We start from the raw sequence: 17,272 nt of genomic DNA, 5'->3' as shown, positions 1-17,272 counted from the left end.
GGATTCCTCCTGATACACCTTTCCTTGAGTAGGGTGTCCTGATGATTCCTGTCAGAGGCCACGGAGATGAGAAATAAAATTCAGCCCACATCCTGGTAGGAAAACTTCCAGTGAGGAAGCCTCAGCACCCCTCAGCAGAAGGGGCTGAAAGCTCAGCTTTGCAAAAATCCAGCTGAACTAAGCAGGGATCCGCCAGAAAATAATCTCAGATGTGGGGTGCAGGTAACGTCGCTCCACAGAAAAATAACTGCTGCACAGTGCTCCTAGGCAAGGCACCTACAAACAGATTTTTTTTTTCCCGTCTGCCACTCTCCAGCACTTTGCGGCTCGGGAATAGGTTTGACGCCGGTCGGGGAAAGCTGTCGGGGCCGGGGAGGGGCACTCTCCTCCGGCAGCCCGCATTTTAACTTTTTTAGATAATTACAATCTAGAGAAGAGGAGGAGGGGGACAAGAAGAAGAAGAAGAAAAAAAAAAAAAAAAAAAAAAAAAAAAAGCCACACACCCCAGTATCTTAAAATAGCGAGCAGGGAGGGGAGAGGAGCGGCGGATCCTCCCAGCGCGGCGCAGGGTAACAATGGTGCTGGCGGGGAGCAGCGGGCGCCCTGATTGACAGCCCGAGCCTCCTAAAAAGGCCGCGGAGCGATGGGAGAGATGCTTATCGGCGGCTTTATATAGCGGGGAGCCGGCGCCGCGCAGCGCGGCCGAGGCGGCGGGGACAGCGCGGACGCAGCGCGGACAGGCTCGGGGACAGGCTCGGCGAGCCGGGCGCCCATGCGAGCCGGGCGCGGCTCTGGCCGCCCCGCAGGGGTTCCGCCATGCACGGCCAGCCCCAGCCCCAGCCCGGCCCGCAGCCCCCGGCGCGGCTGCCCGCGCCCGGCCGGCCCAAGGCAGGCAGGAGGCGCTACAAGACCTTCATGATCGACGAGATCCTCTCCAAGGAGACCTGCGACTACTTCGAGAAACTTTCCTTGTACTCCGTGTGCCCGTCGCTCCTGGTCCGGCCCAAGCCGCTGCACTCCTGCGCCGGTAAGCCTGACCCCAGCGGTGCCCGCAGCGGGGGCGCGGCGGGCGCGGAGCCGGGGTCTCGGGCCAGCGCCTCTGCATCTCCCACTGCGTTCCCCCCAAACCCGCCGGAACGAAGCCCGGCTTTCACACTCCATCCCCACTCCCTGGGTTTGCCAGCGCTGGGATCGTTGTTAGTTACTATCAGTACCCAGCAGCTATCAGTTAGTTACTATCACTTTTTAGTTACTATCAGTGTGTAGTGGTGGGGTTCAGTCCAATCCGGGGTGTGCCTTGGAGCCAATATATCAGTGCTAATGAAAACGAGTTAAGGAGATCTACAAGAGTGCAGCTCCTGTAGAAATTGTCCTTCATCTTATGCTCTTTGAAACCTCCAGTGTTTTTTTCATATGTCTGTGTGACATATGAAAGTGAGTACAAAGAAATTAATAGAAATATTGTGAAAAGGAAAAAAAAATCTATAGAGGCACAGTTTTTCTATCCTAAATTATCGTTTTCTTTGAAAGAATGTAGGTTATTTCTAACAGCAAAGATGGGGAAATACTTGTAAAGATTTTGCAGACACCACAAATAAATACGCACAAATGGCTCTGCCCTGCACAGGCAACACAATGAGCAATCGGGTCTTGACCATGGGCATTATAAAATTTCACAAGCAGATTGGTCTAATGTGGGCGTTTAAAAATCCACATTAAAAGTAAAAATGGTATTCTTAGAATACATTCCAGATTTTAAAAAAAATTTTTAAAAATCCCCTTTTCTGGTGAAGCAGGCAGTTTTCCAGATTTCTGTTCTTCCCATAAGGCCATACTTCCAATGGTGACACATAATGTGTCAAGAGAAATTAGGTGATGAAACTGCAACTTAAAAATGGATTCTTCAGAAAATCTTATCTATTGAAAAATATTTGTAAAGGACTAATTACCAATAAAAATAATACCTATTTCAAGGTAATAGAATTATATTTTTCCTCTTTCTCTTTGCTGGAAATGTTCATTTTGCCCTTGTATTAGGTTGTGTTTAAAACCTCAATGCCTGTCCTTTGGCTTAGGTTTGCTGGTTTAGTTTGAGGTTTTTTATTGCTGAATATAAATAAGAAAGATCTTTTCAGCTCTTAGCAGAGCTGTGCTGATAGAAAACTTGCTGTTAGCGTACCCTTAGAGTTTGACAAGTAGAGTAAATCCTTGCTCCAAGCATAAATCTTCCTTCAGCCTCAATATTTATTTTGTAAATACTAGTTATTAAAGATCCAGGAGGGATTAGGAGGCTGGATCAGAATTAAGACCCATGATGACCAGCTTTTGGGAAGAAGTTGCATGGACAATTTGATCCTCCATCAACATTTATTTCTTCCAACTGATTTGTGCGTGTCGTCCCTTGCCTTCCCTAACTAATTGCTGACATATTTTATATAAGAACTGGTTGTTAATCAAGATACTGCTGACAAGGGAATTTTTGAGAGCTGATCTCTCACTACTGCGTAGTGAAATTCAGTGCTTGGCCAAAACGTCCTGAAGGGGTTTGGTGTGTGGCAGTGACGCACGGAGTGCCTGATTCTGCCTGCAGACCTCAATCCACCAGGGTAAGGATACCAAGCCTCTTGGCTTTTCTCTCTTTCTGTACAGAAAGAGGAAGAATTAGAAAAGAAAGTCCCTTCAGCCCGCAGAAGGAATATTAACCTCGATATCATGTCCAGAAGCATGTTCAACTACCTCAGCATAAAAATTACGGTCTGATAGATCCTCAGGATTTTGGATGGATGAGGTGCTTCCTAGGAGCTGGTTTGACTCCCACCACCCTCCATGGAAAGAAAAAAGAGGGAAAATTTTTAAATACACAGTTCTGGGTCAAGTATAGCAAGCATGGTCTTTGCAAGAGTGATGTGTATTCAGTAAATAATCATTAATAATCCTCATATGATTCAGCAGTGGATTGAGAGTGATGCTAGTGAGTCTCTTGTGGTTGCTCTTCAATTAAAGCCTTATTTCTCTTTGTGCCTGCGATCTTTAATGAATTTGCCCTCAAGGTTGTGTTTCTAGCCAAGCTCTGGCCTGTCCCTGTGTGAGTCCGTGTTGTGAATATCTGCTTCTAATGGACTAAGCTGTGTGGAATTGCAGCATTTGTGAAGTGAAGTAAAGAGATTTGCTTGTGGAATTAAAATCACAAGGGAAATCACTATCAATTCCACACTTCCAAACTGTCAGATTCTAAGGTGTATAGGCATAATTCAAGTCTTATGTGTATTAGGCAATGGGAGTTTTTTTTATGAAAGGAAACTATTGGCTAAGAAATGGACAATACCGCAAAAGGTATCTAAATGTGAAAGAATTTGGAAAATACCCAATATAAGTCTGTAACTAAACTAAAATGAAGTAAAAAACCAAACCCACAAAGACACACACACACAGTGAAAATAATCTAAACTAAACTCCTTCCAAACTTCTTGGGGGCGAAAGGCTGCAGAAATATAGCATTATAGAAATACTATATGGCATTTAACTTACTGCCTGAGTTTCATTTGCCTCCAGAGTTAATCAGGAAGGGAGTGAGCACTTAGTCTCTCCATGATCTAAGAAAATGCATCTTAACCTAAACCACAGAGATTTGTTACTGTACTATCATCTTGGACTTGGGAACGTTTGAAACAGTGATGAGTAATGAGTTACTCCAGCTGAACATCTCCTCAGTGGCTTTTTCTCAAGGCAGGAGTCAGGGTTTGAGACGTTTTCATGGGCTAAAGAGTTAATATTTCTTTCATCTTGGGTGAAGTCAGAGAAGGCTGATATGCCTTTATAATTTATTTGGAGCTGAAAGACATAAGATGTTGTGCTTGTGCAGCGTGTGTGTTCAACAACATCCCTGGTTAAGTGAAGAGAGATCAGAAAACTTTGCTAGCCCAATAGAACGAGAAGAGTTTTTCTTTTGGCTCTGATGAATTGCTGAATATTTAACTGAGTGCATCTGAATTGGAACAAAACAGATTTGTCAAGTAGAAGCAGAAGAAGGTGGAAGAAGCATTTGCGACTTTTCTGGTGAATCTTGAGGTCGAAGACTGACATTTTAATTGTGAGGAGTGTTTGTGAGGTCTAACGCAGAGCTCACCAATGTCGCCAGGGAGATTCCCATTGAAGAGAGCTTGGAATAAGCCCCAACCCAATTTTTTAAAAATTTTTTTATTTTTAAGAAAACTGCAGTTTCCTGTGAAGCTGTTCCATCATTAGTTTAAAGTTCGGTATATGAACATGTATTTATGTTTATTGACCCAAAAAAACACGGCTAAACCAGTACCAAATCTATAACAAAATGCTAGTCTGGGTTCAGAGCCATTATGATTAAAATTTTAAAGACTAGAAATATTTTCCGACGGTGATTAATGCCACTTTGATTTATGAATTTTTTGGCTGTGACGGCTGAGTGAAAATAATATTTATCTTGTTTCATTGTACTTATATTTTTATTGGCTTTTCATACTATGTCACCATTAATTAATTTGTATAAGTAACGATACACTGTTCATATGCTTGGATTGTTACGGTGATTGCTGACGGTTGCTTTTTCACTGAGCAGAGTCCTGTAGGAATCAATTTTCAAATTGCAATTTAAATTTTAATTTTTCAATTAAAAATATTTGTAGGCAAGCCTACTCAAATTCTACTTTGTTTCCTCTATTATTATTATGTTTGTTTAGTGATAGATTTAGAATCCAGTTGCCTTATTGGTAGTAAGGGCATGGTAAAAAATCAAAGGACACTGTCAGTGTGCAGTGTTAAGAGGTCAAATTAGAAAAGTTCCTTATTTATCAAAGGAACTAAAATAGTTTGAAAATTAAAACTAGGCTGGGGTGTGGAGGGGAGTAGTGTACGATCCTTGGTCTTAGTGGAATTTGTGACATTGTGTGTTGTAATCAGTAATATTGGTCTTGGACGGCCTTTTTAAACTCTCCAAATGAATTGAGATGGCTGGATTAGAAAGAATCGTGTTGCCTTCAATGGCAGAGTTCAGTTATTTCAGCAAAGTTGGTAATACAAATTGTTAATTGTCTGTGATGTGTATTCATTTGTACCAGGCCCTATTCCAGCTCATTAAAAAACCCTCAAATTTGAATGTATCTTAGTGGTTTATAATTTAAATCCTAATGAGCAGCAGAGTAATTTATGTCTATGCCAAGGTTTTTTACTAGTCCATGTCTCAGGTAGGGCTGTGCCGATTTCTCTTTAATTGCTGTACCAGAACAACACCTCACGAGGCAAAAATACACCTCGGATCAGTGCGGCCTTGTTTGTTTTGTGAGAAAATTGTCTGCTAAGATATGAAATATGTATCCATGTTTTAGGGGAGTTGTGCTGAAGAGGATTCTACTGCTATATGTACATTTAAAAGCGCCGTAACTTCAGGAAGTGAATGCAATCTTAAGTTTCTCCGCTTCTTTTTTTGCTTTTTTGAAAATTTACTACTCTTCTTGCTGGTCTGTGCAAAAAGTTTCCTTTAAAGAACATTAATTATTATTATTATTATTATTATTATTATTATTATTTGCTCTCTTGAAATAATTTTTGGGATTTTTAGTTTAGTGATTGGATTTTTGGTTTGCTTGGGTTTGTTGGTTTTGTTTTTTTTTTTTTTTTTAATTTAAAGTGCTCAGGATTTGCGTGGTTGGGGTTTTAATGTAGGCAGGTGTCTAATATCGTTCAAATCTTGAATTCTTTTCTTCCAGTTCCATGTCTGTCTTCTGTTGTTTTATCTTAGGATGAACTTGGGAGTTGGTTTTTCCAAGGGGGTCTTTTGAACCGTCATTTTCCTCATATAAATGATATTTTCTGGATTAAACTCAGTGGTACTTCCAGCCGCTGGGGCCTTTGGGGAATCATTGCTTGGGAGAAAAACAAGGTTTGGTTCCTGGTCCTCACCCAGTCTCCTCAGCCTTTTTAGGAAACCATGGTGAGAAAGTAGATTTATTGTGAATTAAAATAGCTCAATTTTTATGTGCAACGTCACGACAAAAGATTCCTTCTGATTGTTTTCTAAAAGGCCTTGATATGGGCAAGGCTTGATTTTGCTGTGGGACTTTACTTAAAATTGGGGTGGAAGCCATTTCTGTGGCTCAAATACCTGCTGAATCTTTTCCTTTACACTGAACAGATTTTGTAGTGGAATTCCTGAGGGAAGGCAAAACGCTCAGGAAAGGAAAAGGGAATCCATGTAGTGTGTGTGTACCAGCACGGGGAAAAATGCCATGCCATCCGTTCATCATGCTTCCAGTCTGGAACATGACAGCTGGCTAAATCCCGCTGAATAAAGCTGATGTGGAGTGGTGGGGGCACCTTCTGCCAGGCTCGCTTGGACTCGAGCGTGTCCCGCATTCCCCGAGCCTGGCATCTGCAGCTGGGGTTGGATTGTCATCCCCAGGACGCTGCCGGGAGTGCAATGGCAACCCAGGCAATAGTGCAAGGTCTCAGAAAGAATTTTGCTTCTGTACTGTGTGAAGTGAATGCTCAGGAGATCTCATGGCTCCTGAGTCCATGAAAAACCTGTGTCCCAAAATGTTGAGGGAAGCAGGCCAAAATGAATCTGTGTGTTTATACAAGAGGTGCCAACCTAAATTGAAAGATGAAAATGTCTCCTTGTGGAAATCTGCATTGCTGCCAAGGCTGTTTGGGATTTTTGCTGATTATTTGTAAAAACATATGAAGAAAAAAAAAAGATACTTTGATAACTGCCTGTATTTATTTGGTTTAGCTTACAAAGATCAGTAGAATTCTATAGCTGAGTAGGAAAAAGTAAAGGCAAAATTAGAAAGGAATTCTATTAATCCTGAGAAATACAAAGTGCTTCCTCTGGAGACGTCTTTGATCCAGTATTTGTGAAGCTATTGAGTATTTTTAATGATACAAGATAGTTCAGAGATGACATTTCTGCCTAGAAATGGAAGAAGGTGCAGTCACAGTTACGCTGCTGTCTCTGAGCATTCCTCTGAAAACCCAGAAAAGTCAGGATTTCCTGTCAGAACTGTGTCCCTGATCCTGCAGTAGGATTTATTCAGCTGCAACATTGGGGAAATCTGAGTTTTCTCAAACTCTCCAAAATTCCCTGTCTATTTTAGCCCTACAAGGAAAAGCCTGTCTGTGGATGAGGAGGACTTCATCAACTGAGGTAAACAAAACAAACCTATGAACTGAAAGTGGATTCCTCTCTAAGTGCTGTAGACTGGGCACAACAGTTAATTTTAAGGAGCCTAGTGCTTTTCAGGGTGGCCATCTTGAGTTTTAAGTGTTTTGATGTCTTTAGTTCCGAATTTAGTTTAGAAATGCCCAAAAGTGGCATATGGGGCATAATAATAATGGGCTGGGTGATGATAAATGGATACTTGGAGAAATGCCTGTTAATTTTTTTCTATTGGATTATATGCAGTACTAGATGTGGCATTTCAGAAGGAAACCCAGAATCAAATCTGGATTTGAAAGCAGATCTCAGGACTAGCAGAGAAATCTGTCTCTAAAGAAATTCCAGGGCTAGATATTAAAATATCTGTAACAAAGACTGACTTTGCTGTCTTATCTCGGTACTGTTAATAGCGAATGAAAGGATTTAATGAATGGCAAAACTACAGTGAACAAACCAGAAGATCACACCCCAGTGATTGCAATAAAACCTATTGTGGCAAGTAATCAGCGCTGTGGTTGTGGTTGGGCATGAATAAGCATTGTGGAGGAATGCTATAATAGGAGGCATTAATGAATCTGGGATTCCACTGGGAAAATTACACCTACGCCTCATTTTCTAAAGCCTCATAGCTGGCACTGAAGCACAGTTTAAATCCATCTGCACAGTGAGTTTAAATGTAGCACTTGTGTTAAAAGTGTCCTCAATTTGGCCACTGCTCATGGAGACTGTGCAGTGCAGACCAAAGGCCATCATTATTTTGAGGACTTTTGTTTAACTTTCTTCTGTAGAATGCAGGAAAAGGCCATCTCATCCTGTAGAATCAATGACGCTCAGCATTGCTGCCTTCAGGACAAACTGGGCACGAATGGGGCAAAAATCCTTGCTGAGGAAGGTGAGGAAAAGGAATCGAGACTGTTTTGTGTGGAGTTCCCATCACTCCATCAGGCTTGGGGAGCAGAGCAGGGCAGTAACTAAGGAGACTTTGCATTTTTTCTTCTCTTGTGTTGAGCAGTACATTTCTTTGCCATCTGGGTGCGGTGGTGGATAGCTCCCTGGATCACAGCTCTGGCAATGTATGGATCAGGGCGTTGATCCACCTCCAGGATGGATTTTCTGCTGAAAGGAGCGTTGTGAGCAGGTTTGAGTGATGGAACAAAATCAGTGCCTTTCCAGCTCAAAGTTACTTCCATGCCCTCGGTGCAGGCCTGGGGGGAAGGCACATTTGCATGGAATGCACACAATGCATGGCAGAGCCAGAACTGATCTCAGGTCGGGAACTGAGCTCTGTAGGCACTTGCTCAATACAGTGGCTTCAATTTAAAAAAAATAAAAATGCTGGGCTGGGGAAAGGTTCTGCTTTGGTTCCTCCGAGGATTTAATTGCTTTTTTCTGTTGATCTGTTTCTTCTGCTCAGCCCTTGGTAAGTTGTCCAGTATCAGAAGTGACTGCAGCCCTGCTTGGAGCCACGGGAAACCTGGGTTTGCATTTGCAGGCCATGTACAAAATCTCGTCATATCCAAGTGAAAATAGAAGTCAGAAAAATTGATCTTTTGGATTGTTGGTAGATTGAAGAAATAATCATTATGTATCCTTTTCAATTCAGTACAAAGAAAATGTTATAAATTTAGCTTGACAACGGAGAGGTTTAAAAAGTGTGTGTATGTGTAAAATCAGAGGAAATACTCGATCAAGAATAAAATACTGAAAACTTGTCTTCTAAAGGCTGAAGCAAAACTTCATAGCACTTTCGTTTTTACAAGACATTCAGCAAAGCAATGGAGTTGCTTTCAGTATTGCAAAATTTTATTTATTTTTCTTTTTCAAGGAGAGAGAGTTACAACCGAACATTTTTAGTCATTCCTATGTAAGAATTGCTTGAGCTACATTGCAGAATCCAGAACATGTTCAAGAGCTTCACTTGCTAAGAAGCAACAGTCCCTTGGAAAATTTGAGACCTATTTTGTGATCTCACTTGTATTTGTGTAAAGTCTGTAATAGAATAGGATCACAAGGACAAGCTAATGGGAGCTGAGCAGTAAAGTCTGGTATTATCCATTATTTCTTGGATTCCCAGGATTGTGGGAGAATTTACCTGAGAGATTTCTAGCCCAGAATTCCCAAAGCTACATTTTAATGACATCTTTAAAAATACAGAGATTTGGTATTAGGACCTGGACAAGACAATAATATATAATATTTTCCATTTTCCAGTATTTTCCCTTTTCCTCTCATGCACCTTTACGTTTTCACCCATTTTTGGCCAGAACACAGCTCAGAACAACACCAGATAACAGCTGCAGGTATTTCAGGTGTTTGGGAACACCTGAGATCCATTTAAGTAACTAAAGAGAAGGGTGAAGAACAGTCTTTCAAAAAAAACCCCATCTTCCTGAATATGGACCTCTGTACTCATATCCTAAATCTTTGGACTGTGGGTAGCACATCCAGAATATTTAAGCTCTGTCTAAAACACAGAACCTGAAAGAACTTTAAGAGACAAATGCTTTGTTTTTCATTTTTCCCTTTTTAAAAAAATCACAGGTTTTTGTGGGTTTGTTTTTTTTTTTTTTTTTTTTTTAAAAAAAGGAAAAAAACATTTTTCCAATTCTTCCCATGCAACAAAATTGCAATTCCCTTTGGAGATGTGATAACAGAAAATTTGCAGATATATGGTCTTTTTCTCCTAGCAGCAACCTTTCAGTGACCTTAATGTATTTGGATGTGTATGTTCAGGTCCAAGGTTTTTTGGGGTTTGTTTTTTTTTTTTTTTTTTTTTTTAATAAAAGGAAAAAAACAGTTTTCCAGATCTTCCCATGCAACAAAATTGCAATTCCCTTTGGAGATGTGATAACAGAAAATTTGCAGATATATGGTCTTTTTCTCCTAGCAGCAACCTTTCAGTGACCTTAATGTATTTGGATGTGTATGTTCAGGTCTTAGTAAATTTTTCGACACGCCAGTGGTTTCTCTTCATGTAGTTCATTGTCTGACTCCAACAGGACTACTTGCAGAGAAGGGGTTGAATTGGAAGTATTTATATTTGCCTTGTTTTTTTTGATTTTCATCAGAATAAGAGAATTTTCCATGTAATCACTAAGTCATCTTTAAATACTTGGCCACCATTTGCCTTTGGATATTTCTTTTAATGATTATTTTGCAAGTCACAGAACAGTTAATGGCTATTTTTCCTGCCAGTGAGTTGTTTGGTTTTTTTTTTTTCCAAATTGGGATTTATTTCACCGTACAGGGATTGAATTTCATCTGAATTTAATTTTAATAGACATCTTGAGAATTAATGTTGAAGCAACAAGTTCCTGTACCTTTGAGTGTGCAGGTGACTATTGCCACATCCAACGTAGAGCTGCCTACGTTGATCCCTTAAAAAACAGAGCTCTGTTGTGTAAGCATAGAAGGGTTGAAGCCTTAATAAAAACGCGTCCTTTTCTTTTAAAAGTTAGAGAAATGTGCATGATATGTTTCTGGTTACTTAAACAGGGTATTCTATGACAGATTAACCTGTCATCTTTGAAATGAAATTAGCAGTAGTGGTACTTTATTATGTATGTTGCACATAACATGATATGCCTTACGGAAGGCCTAGTGCTCTGGATGGTGTTTCATCCTGTGGCTCAAAGAGGAAAAATATGAAAAGAAATAGAAAACAGTAATGTAATCATGGATAGAATAAAATGGTGCGAAGACTGAAGCAAATGGGATTTTTCTGGCCAAAAAAAATTCGTGCTTGTGAACGCATTTCACTTCACCCTTCTGCCTGTTTTGTTGCAAGCCTCCTCTTGACAGCTTTGCTAACAGTTCATTTTGTTCCTGTGGTGACTAAGTGATGGAGGAGCTGATATTTGGAGATTTCTGTGGATAGTACCAGGAGGTTTGGGGCTCAGCTGTATTGTGCTCTTTTGGCTTTCCTCAAACAAGTCTGGTTTAGGTGGCTGCATATGGTGAAATTCTCCACCAAGGGTCAGGAAGGCGTGCCAGAAGTTAAAAGGGTTGGTTTCACCTTGTTGCAATAAATTACAGAGCAATCATAAATGATAGGAAGGAGTTTGATGGAGTGGGTGAGGAACAATTGATGGATTACTTTAGTTAAAATTACTTAGAGCCCAGTCCAACTCCCACTGAAGTCAATTAAATCGTAGCTGGATCAGGGCCAGAATGAGTCAAATTCAATTATGCCTTAACTGTAAACATTTTAAAGCACATTACTGTAAGGTAGTTCAGCACTTAAATTACATTAAAACAAAAGCATTTATGAAATCCCGACTGATTTTATTTTATTTGTACAGCCCTATTAAAAGCCTTTTTCTTGTGGCTGTGACAGAGACCTCTTTGGCTGGTGCCTAATCCCCAGAGCACCTGTCTGTTGTGAAGAGATGTCACAGCCATTGGTACTGTAGATGAATTTGTCCATCACGGACTTGCTGCTGAAGTGATTGCATCAGAAGAGGCAGCAAAGATGACTGAAAGGAGATTGAAGAAATCCCGCTGCTGCTTCATCTAATTGTCAAGATTTAGAGAGCTTACTTGTTTAAGTATCAGCTCGTAAATTAATGAGAAAACTTTTACATGAGCTAAGCCCAAATTCCAAAGCTGGAATGGTTATGGGTGTTCATCTGTTTCTCAACTGAACAAAGTACAGAATCCAAAATATTATTTAAAAATAAATAATCTACATGGCAAAATGGTGGATTTAGAAATGAGTTCAATTATGGCAGTGTTTTCACAAAATTGGGCAGATTATATTTTAAATCATGATTATCTTTTAAATTGTAATTCACATGGCTCCTTTAAGATGATTTATGTATTTTTAATACATTCAGGATTGATTCTTTTCATTTATCATCAGAAATTTTCCTCCCTGTCCATTTTCCAGCAGAGGCAGGGAGCAGCTCTGAGCTGCAGATGTAGGGTTTCTTGGCTTGCATTTGTCTGACTGTCTTGGGAGGCCAGGGCTCCACATCCCAAGTGCCATCCCATCAAAACCTTGGGTTATGGCAAGCTGTGCAGACAGCAGGGAATGTCTGTGCACTGGGATCATTCCCATCGCTGGGTGAGCTAAATTCATCTCTGCACAGACAATCTCCCAGCCCATGCCAAGTCTGCAGGTGTGGGATAGATCTGGCTTGGTCTCTATCTTTGTAGCAGTTGTACTAAAATGAAAGATAGGGCCTGATCCTGGTTTTCATGGCATGACATCACTTTGGCTCTGTGAGAGGTTCTTTGTGGAGGATGGAGGTGCTGGACATGTGTGGAAATGGAAAAGATGGATTTGACTGCATGCCCAACTGGCATGGGAGTGCTGGAGTGTCTTATTGCTGTGTACTTGGCTCCATGGATTGGGCTTTGGTCTGGAAAACTCAGTTTGACAAATCATTTGTGCTGTCACAAATTTTGTAATTGTTTTGTCCTTTCTGTTTTCCTTGTTTTCTATTAATAGCAGGATCAATTAATAGCTTCCACTGTCGCATTCTACTGAGTTGGCAACTCTGAAATAGAAATTTGGCCTTCAGAGAAGGGGAAAAATGGTACTCATCCAGCAGCTTTAATCAGGAAAAAGGGACAGAACTGTGATAAACCTTAGTACAGGACTTCTGTGGCACATACTCAACCATGGAAAAATATTGTCCTTTTTCTTCCCTGTCACGGAGCAAAACCACTGCCAGGAGAGCAGCAAGGCACTTTGATGGCAACTGGTGACTCTGTGGCTTTAATATGTTTGAAAAAGCTGATTTCTGTGATCCCGGCCTTATTTCTCCCTTTTCAGTATTAGCACAATTAATCATGATACAACCTGTAAAAATGCATTAAAATCAGTTGGCAGCTTTTTAAAAGGTGAGCATTGCTGTTCCCTCCTCACAGACTGTGCTCACCACCAAGCTCAGCTTTGGGGGTTCCCTTGGAAAAGCAAACCCCTCAATAAAGCTCTCACCTGCTCGTGGTTTTTATCTCTGACCTTCCACCCACAAAACAAAAGTGGTGCTTTCCTGTAGTAGATTACCGGATAGAAAATTCTTTTGGCAGTGAAGGATACTGAGAAGCTTTTCATTCATCACAGTGTCTTGATGGTGACTTCAGTTGAAGAAAACAAAAGCTTTCCTTTAGAAAAAGGAAAACTTGGGAAAACTCCTGATAGTGCTTCTACTTCTAGGAAGTAGAGCCAATGCTGAATTTGAGTACTTCAGGTGTGATTTTGCCCTGTGCAGGGCTGGGAGTTGAACTTGATCCTTGTGAGTCTCTAACTCAATATATTTTTTTGGTTTTAACTCCTTGCTGATGATTTGCTGGGACATATCCCACTCTGCTCTGAACCAGTCATGCCTATGGAGCATTCACTTAGTATTTCTTACAGATGGAGTAAATCATAATGGAATTACTGCCACCACCCATTGCTGCAATGTTAATTAATTGAAAAATCCACCGAGAAGAAAGTTAAATGTTCATTTCCAGTACCTGGTGTGTAGCTTTAGTGTAATTTAAAATATGGGACTATTAATTTGTCTTCTCAAAGACAAATCCCCAAAGCCAATCATGGGTCATTTGCCTCCAGTAATTGATACCAACACTGGAAATATTTGTCCAGTTGATGGCAAACTTAAGTGTTTGACAAATTATCAACTCTGGTTAATCTGGGGCCAGTTAACACTTCAGGAGAAAATTCAAATACATACCTAATCTAGTTTTTCTCCACAAGAATTTTCTTCATTGGGGTGTTTCACTTGTAACAACTATCAGTAAATAGTGGGGCTTAGGTACTTTTGCCTGCTGCATGAATGTCCAAATACTGCTTTTCTCAGGACCTCTGGATTTTCCTTGTGTCCCCACTTATTTTCTCCTTGAAGTCAATAGAAGTTTTGGGTGTGTAGAAAAAGAAAAGGAATTGCATCAGACTGCAAATAAATGTGCGTTTTCTGAGCATTCATTTATCTGGCAGCTTGGGACATGCTGTGTTGGGAGCAGGGATCACTGAGTGGAGCTGGGTTTTGCAGAGCCAGGGAAGAGCTGAGAGCTTTGCAGGCAGCGCTCTGTGCTTGGGCCATCCGTGCTTGGCTTTGTCCTTGAATTCATATGTGACGTGGAGCCAGCTGAATTCTTCATCCTTTCCATTTTTTAAAGAAAAATGGTGGTTCTTTACACATTAGCATTTTAAATTCCTTTGCTAGGAAATGTAAGAGAAGCCTAAAGTCATATGATCAGTGGGGACTCTGTATGTTTAAGTGTGTTCTTCGTGAGTATTAATTAAGTACCAGTAAAATTCTGTTGGTTTTTCCCAGCAGAGGGAATTCTGTAGGAAGGAAGAGACTTCCCCACAAATCACTTTAAGATAGGTGTTAAGACAGAACCGTGTTTATTACTTTGCAAGAGTTTCAACTCTTTCATCACCATTTTTTATCCATCCTTTGTCTCATACTGGATTTTTACATTCAGTCCATGCCCTGTAGGGTTCTTCAATTTGCTCTTTTGCTATCTTCCTTCCCTTATCTCCCCTTGAGCTCTTTGTTCCCTCAGCACAAACTGCACCTGAGAATGTTCGAGTTCAAGTCGAACTTTTGAACCCATGATGTCAGGTTGGTTTGGAATTAGGCAAAACCAGTTTGCCTATCCCTCACTGCAAAAGGGTTAATCCTCTAAACTATTGAGAGACAAGGGCAGGGAATTGTGAAAGGAGTCCCTGTTTTATAAGCATTTGTATTGCCAGTGCTTGAATGCCCGTAATAAGCAGGTTGTGCTGTGATTAATGACTGTGTTTTACATGCTGACGATGGATGATGTGTCTCATTGGAGAAGCCATTTATTTTTATTCAGGCTCCTCACCCCAGCAGCACTGAAAATGAGATGTTAACGTCCTGGTGGGAGTGTGTTTCATTCTCCGCAATTTAATGAAAGGTGACCCACCGAGAGGAGAAAATAATTTAAATTTGCCTTTCCCTTGCCTCCTTTTAATGTGTGAGAAGACAACTCATAAAATTATTTTTTCATACGGGATTTTTCTTTTTCTTTCAAGATTCTTACTTTGTTCCCTCCAAATTGGAAACAAGTAGGAATGTGTTGTCGTTCTGATACTTTATGTATTTGGAAGGGGCAAGCTATTCCAATGGCTTGAACTTTGTTTTCTTAAATTTATTTTTAATAAAGGAGTAATCCAATTTGAAATCTTTAGGTATTTGAGCCAATTTTTGTATCAGATTATAAGTTTCTGATTTTGCTGCAGTTTCAATTGCACTTTTCCCTGTACTTTGTCATTTTGTGTGTGTAAAGGATGTGGTGGTAGAGTGTTTGTGGTGGTTGGAATACACCTTTTAATTAGAACTCACCTTTTAATTAACCAACTGTATATTTATATCCATATGGGTTCAGCATTGCATCCATCTAATAGCAAGTCTTTAACTTCTGTAGAATGGCTTTAAGTAAGGAGGAAAAAGACTTTTAAAAGTACTTTTTAATTAATTGGAGAAAATCTGTTTCAAGGCAGTGAAATGGGATGCAGTGTCCAAGCAAATCTTTTGAAAGCTCTACATAAAATGAAAGCCCTTGGATCTCCTTCCCATCAGATCTCCTGGGATGAAAATGGGGACAGCTGTGGGCAACGCATCAATACTTCAATAGAGAGGAAAAATTAGTAGAATTAAAAAAAAAAAAATTAAAATTGAAACAGTTTTTCATATGAGGTTCAGCAAATGTGAATTAAAGGCTCTTTTGTGTCTCAGAATTTAAAAGCTCCCTCAGAACTATCATGCCATTGCTGAGCAGAGCATACCAATTCCCATGATGGGTCAGCAGTGTTGGGTGTCTTCATCAGAGAGCAGTAAATGCCAATAATTGCCTAAATTCTCTGGACAGCTTATAACATTCCAGGTGGGATACAGCCTCTATTTCAGAGCTTTATGAAAACACTGTCAATGTAAAGATTGTGTCTGTTTGCATGTGGAAATGCCAAATCTAACATGTATTTCATCCCAGCAGAGCCAAATCAGAGTCTGGTAGTGGTGAGATTTGGGAGATACATAAAATATTCCCTCTAGAATTATTTAGATCAGCATCATGTTAAAATTGGCAGGGATGGCTGATCCTGGGCAGAATGTCTTTCTTAGGTGAAGAGAACTTTTAAAAAATTGAGCTTAAAAAAGCTATTTTTGTTGGAAGAGCCACAGGCTGTATCTGTGCCTGTTATTGGAGGAGTTCCCCTGGAAACATTACTGCTTGCACAAGAACAAGCATTGCTTCAAAATTAACATACATATTAATGGCACATTAAGGAATTTCATAATCGTGTGACACAAAAGAGAGTTCTCAACACAGCACTCATGCAATGTATTAATGGGTAATGTCTGCAGTGAGCTGGGAGATAGCAACACCTCTGCCTCCTCTCATGGCTGCTGTTGAGTCCTTTCCAGACCACATCACTGGTGTGGTTGGTGTTATTGCCCTTGTTTTGCATGTGGGGAAAACTGATGTCCAGTGGGATTCAGGGAACTGGCTGAGACTGACTGTTAAGGCAGTGCCAGGGATGGAAATGTTGTGCCTGAGGTCCTCTTCCCCAAAATCTACATCCAAGTGAACAGAACTTTGTTCATTTGGTTCTTTTATGGGACAGAGTAAAGTCAGTGGGAATGTGACAATATTGCCATTAGCCTGGAGCTGTTTCTTATGCTAGTGGGAATTATACACCCACCTACACATGAAGGGAAGAAAGAGCTGTGTTGTTTTTTGCCTATTTTATAACTGCCATTGGAATGAGATTATGAAGCCCCAACATCCCTGTGGAATACAGCAACGCCGCGTGTGATGACAGGGGCTGTAGGAAAATCAGAGGAGAATCCACGAGTGATGAAACCAGATGTGAGTGATAATCAAAGGTTTAACTTCAAATCTTAGATTGAAGGAGCGTTTCCCATTTGGATCCCTAAATTTCCCACCTCAATTCTGAAATCAGAGCATTTCCAGGGGCATGTTTGTAGTCCTGGGTTGAAGCTGTTTGCAACAGTTGTCCTTCTAACATTTCTGCCCATAAGGGCATTAGTTCACAATTAAGGCTGAATTTGAGCACTGTAGAAACCTAATTCCATCCGTTAT

The 17,272-nt window shown here is 40.5% G+C and overlaps 1 protein-coding gene across 1 annotated transcript in view; it reads left to right on the top strand.

Moving 5' to 3' along the window:
- The first annotated feature begins 587 nt into the window (after positions 1 to 587).
- The window catches only part of BARX2 (BARX homeobox 2), a 33,317-nt gene continuing 16,632 nt past the window's right edge, over positions 588 to 17,272 (top strand). The window contains exon 1 of the mRNA XM_041480578.1: positions 588 to 1,027. Coding sequence (XP_041336512.1) covers positions 817 to 1,027 — 211 coding nt within the window. The 5' untranslated portion in view covers positions 588 to 816. The remainder of the gene's footprint in view (positions 1,028 to 17,272) is intronic.

Source organism: Pyrgilauda ruficollis, unplaced genomic scaffold (genome assembly GCF_017590135.1).
Source record: "Pyrgilauda ruficollis isolate IOZ18807 unplaced genomic scaffold, ASM1759013v1 scaffold52, whole genome shotgun sequence".
NCBI classification, from domain to species: domain Eukaryota; kingdom Metazoa; phylum Chordata; class Aves; order Passeriformes; family Passeridae; genus Pyrgilauda; species Pyrgilauda ruficollis.
The sequence above is the reverse complement of the archived record's forward strand: the minus strand, read 5'-3'. Positions and strand labels throughout refer to the sequence as shown.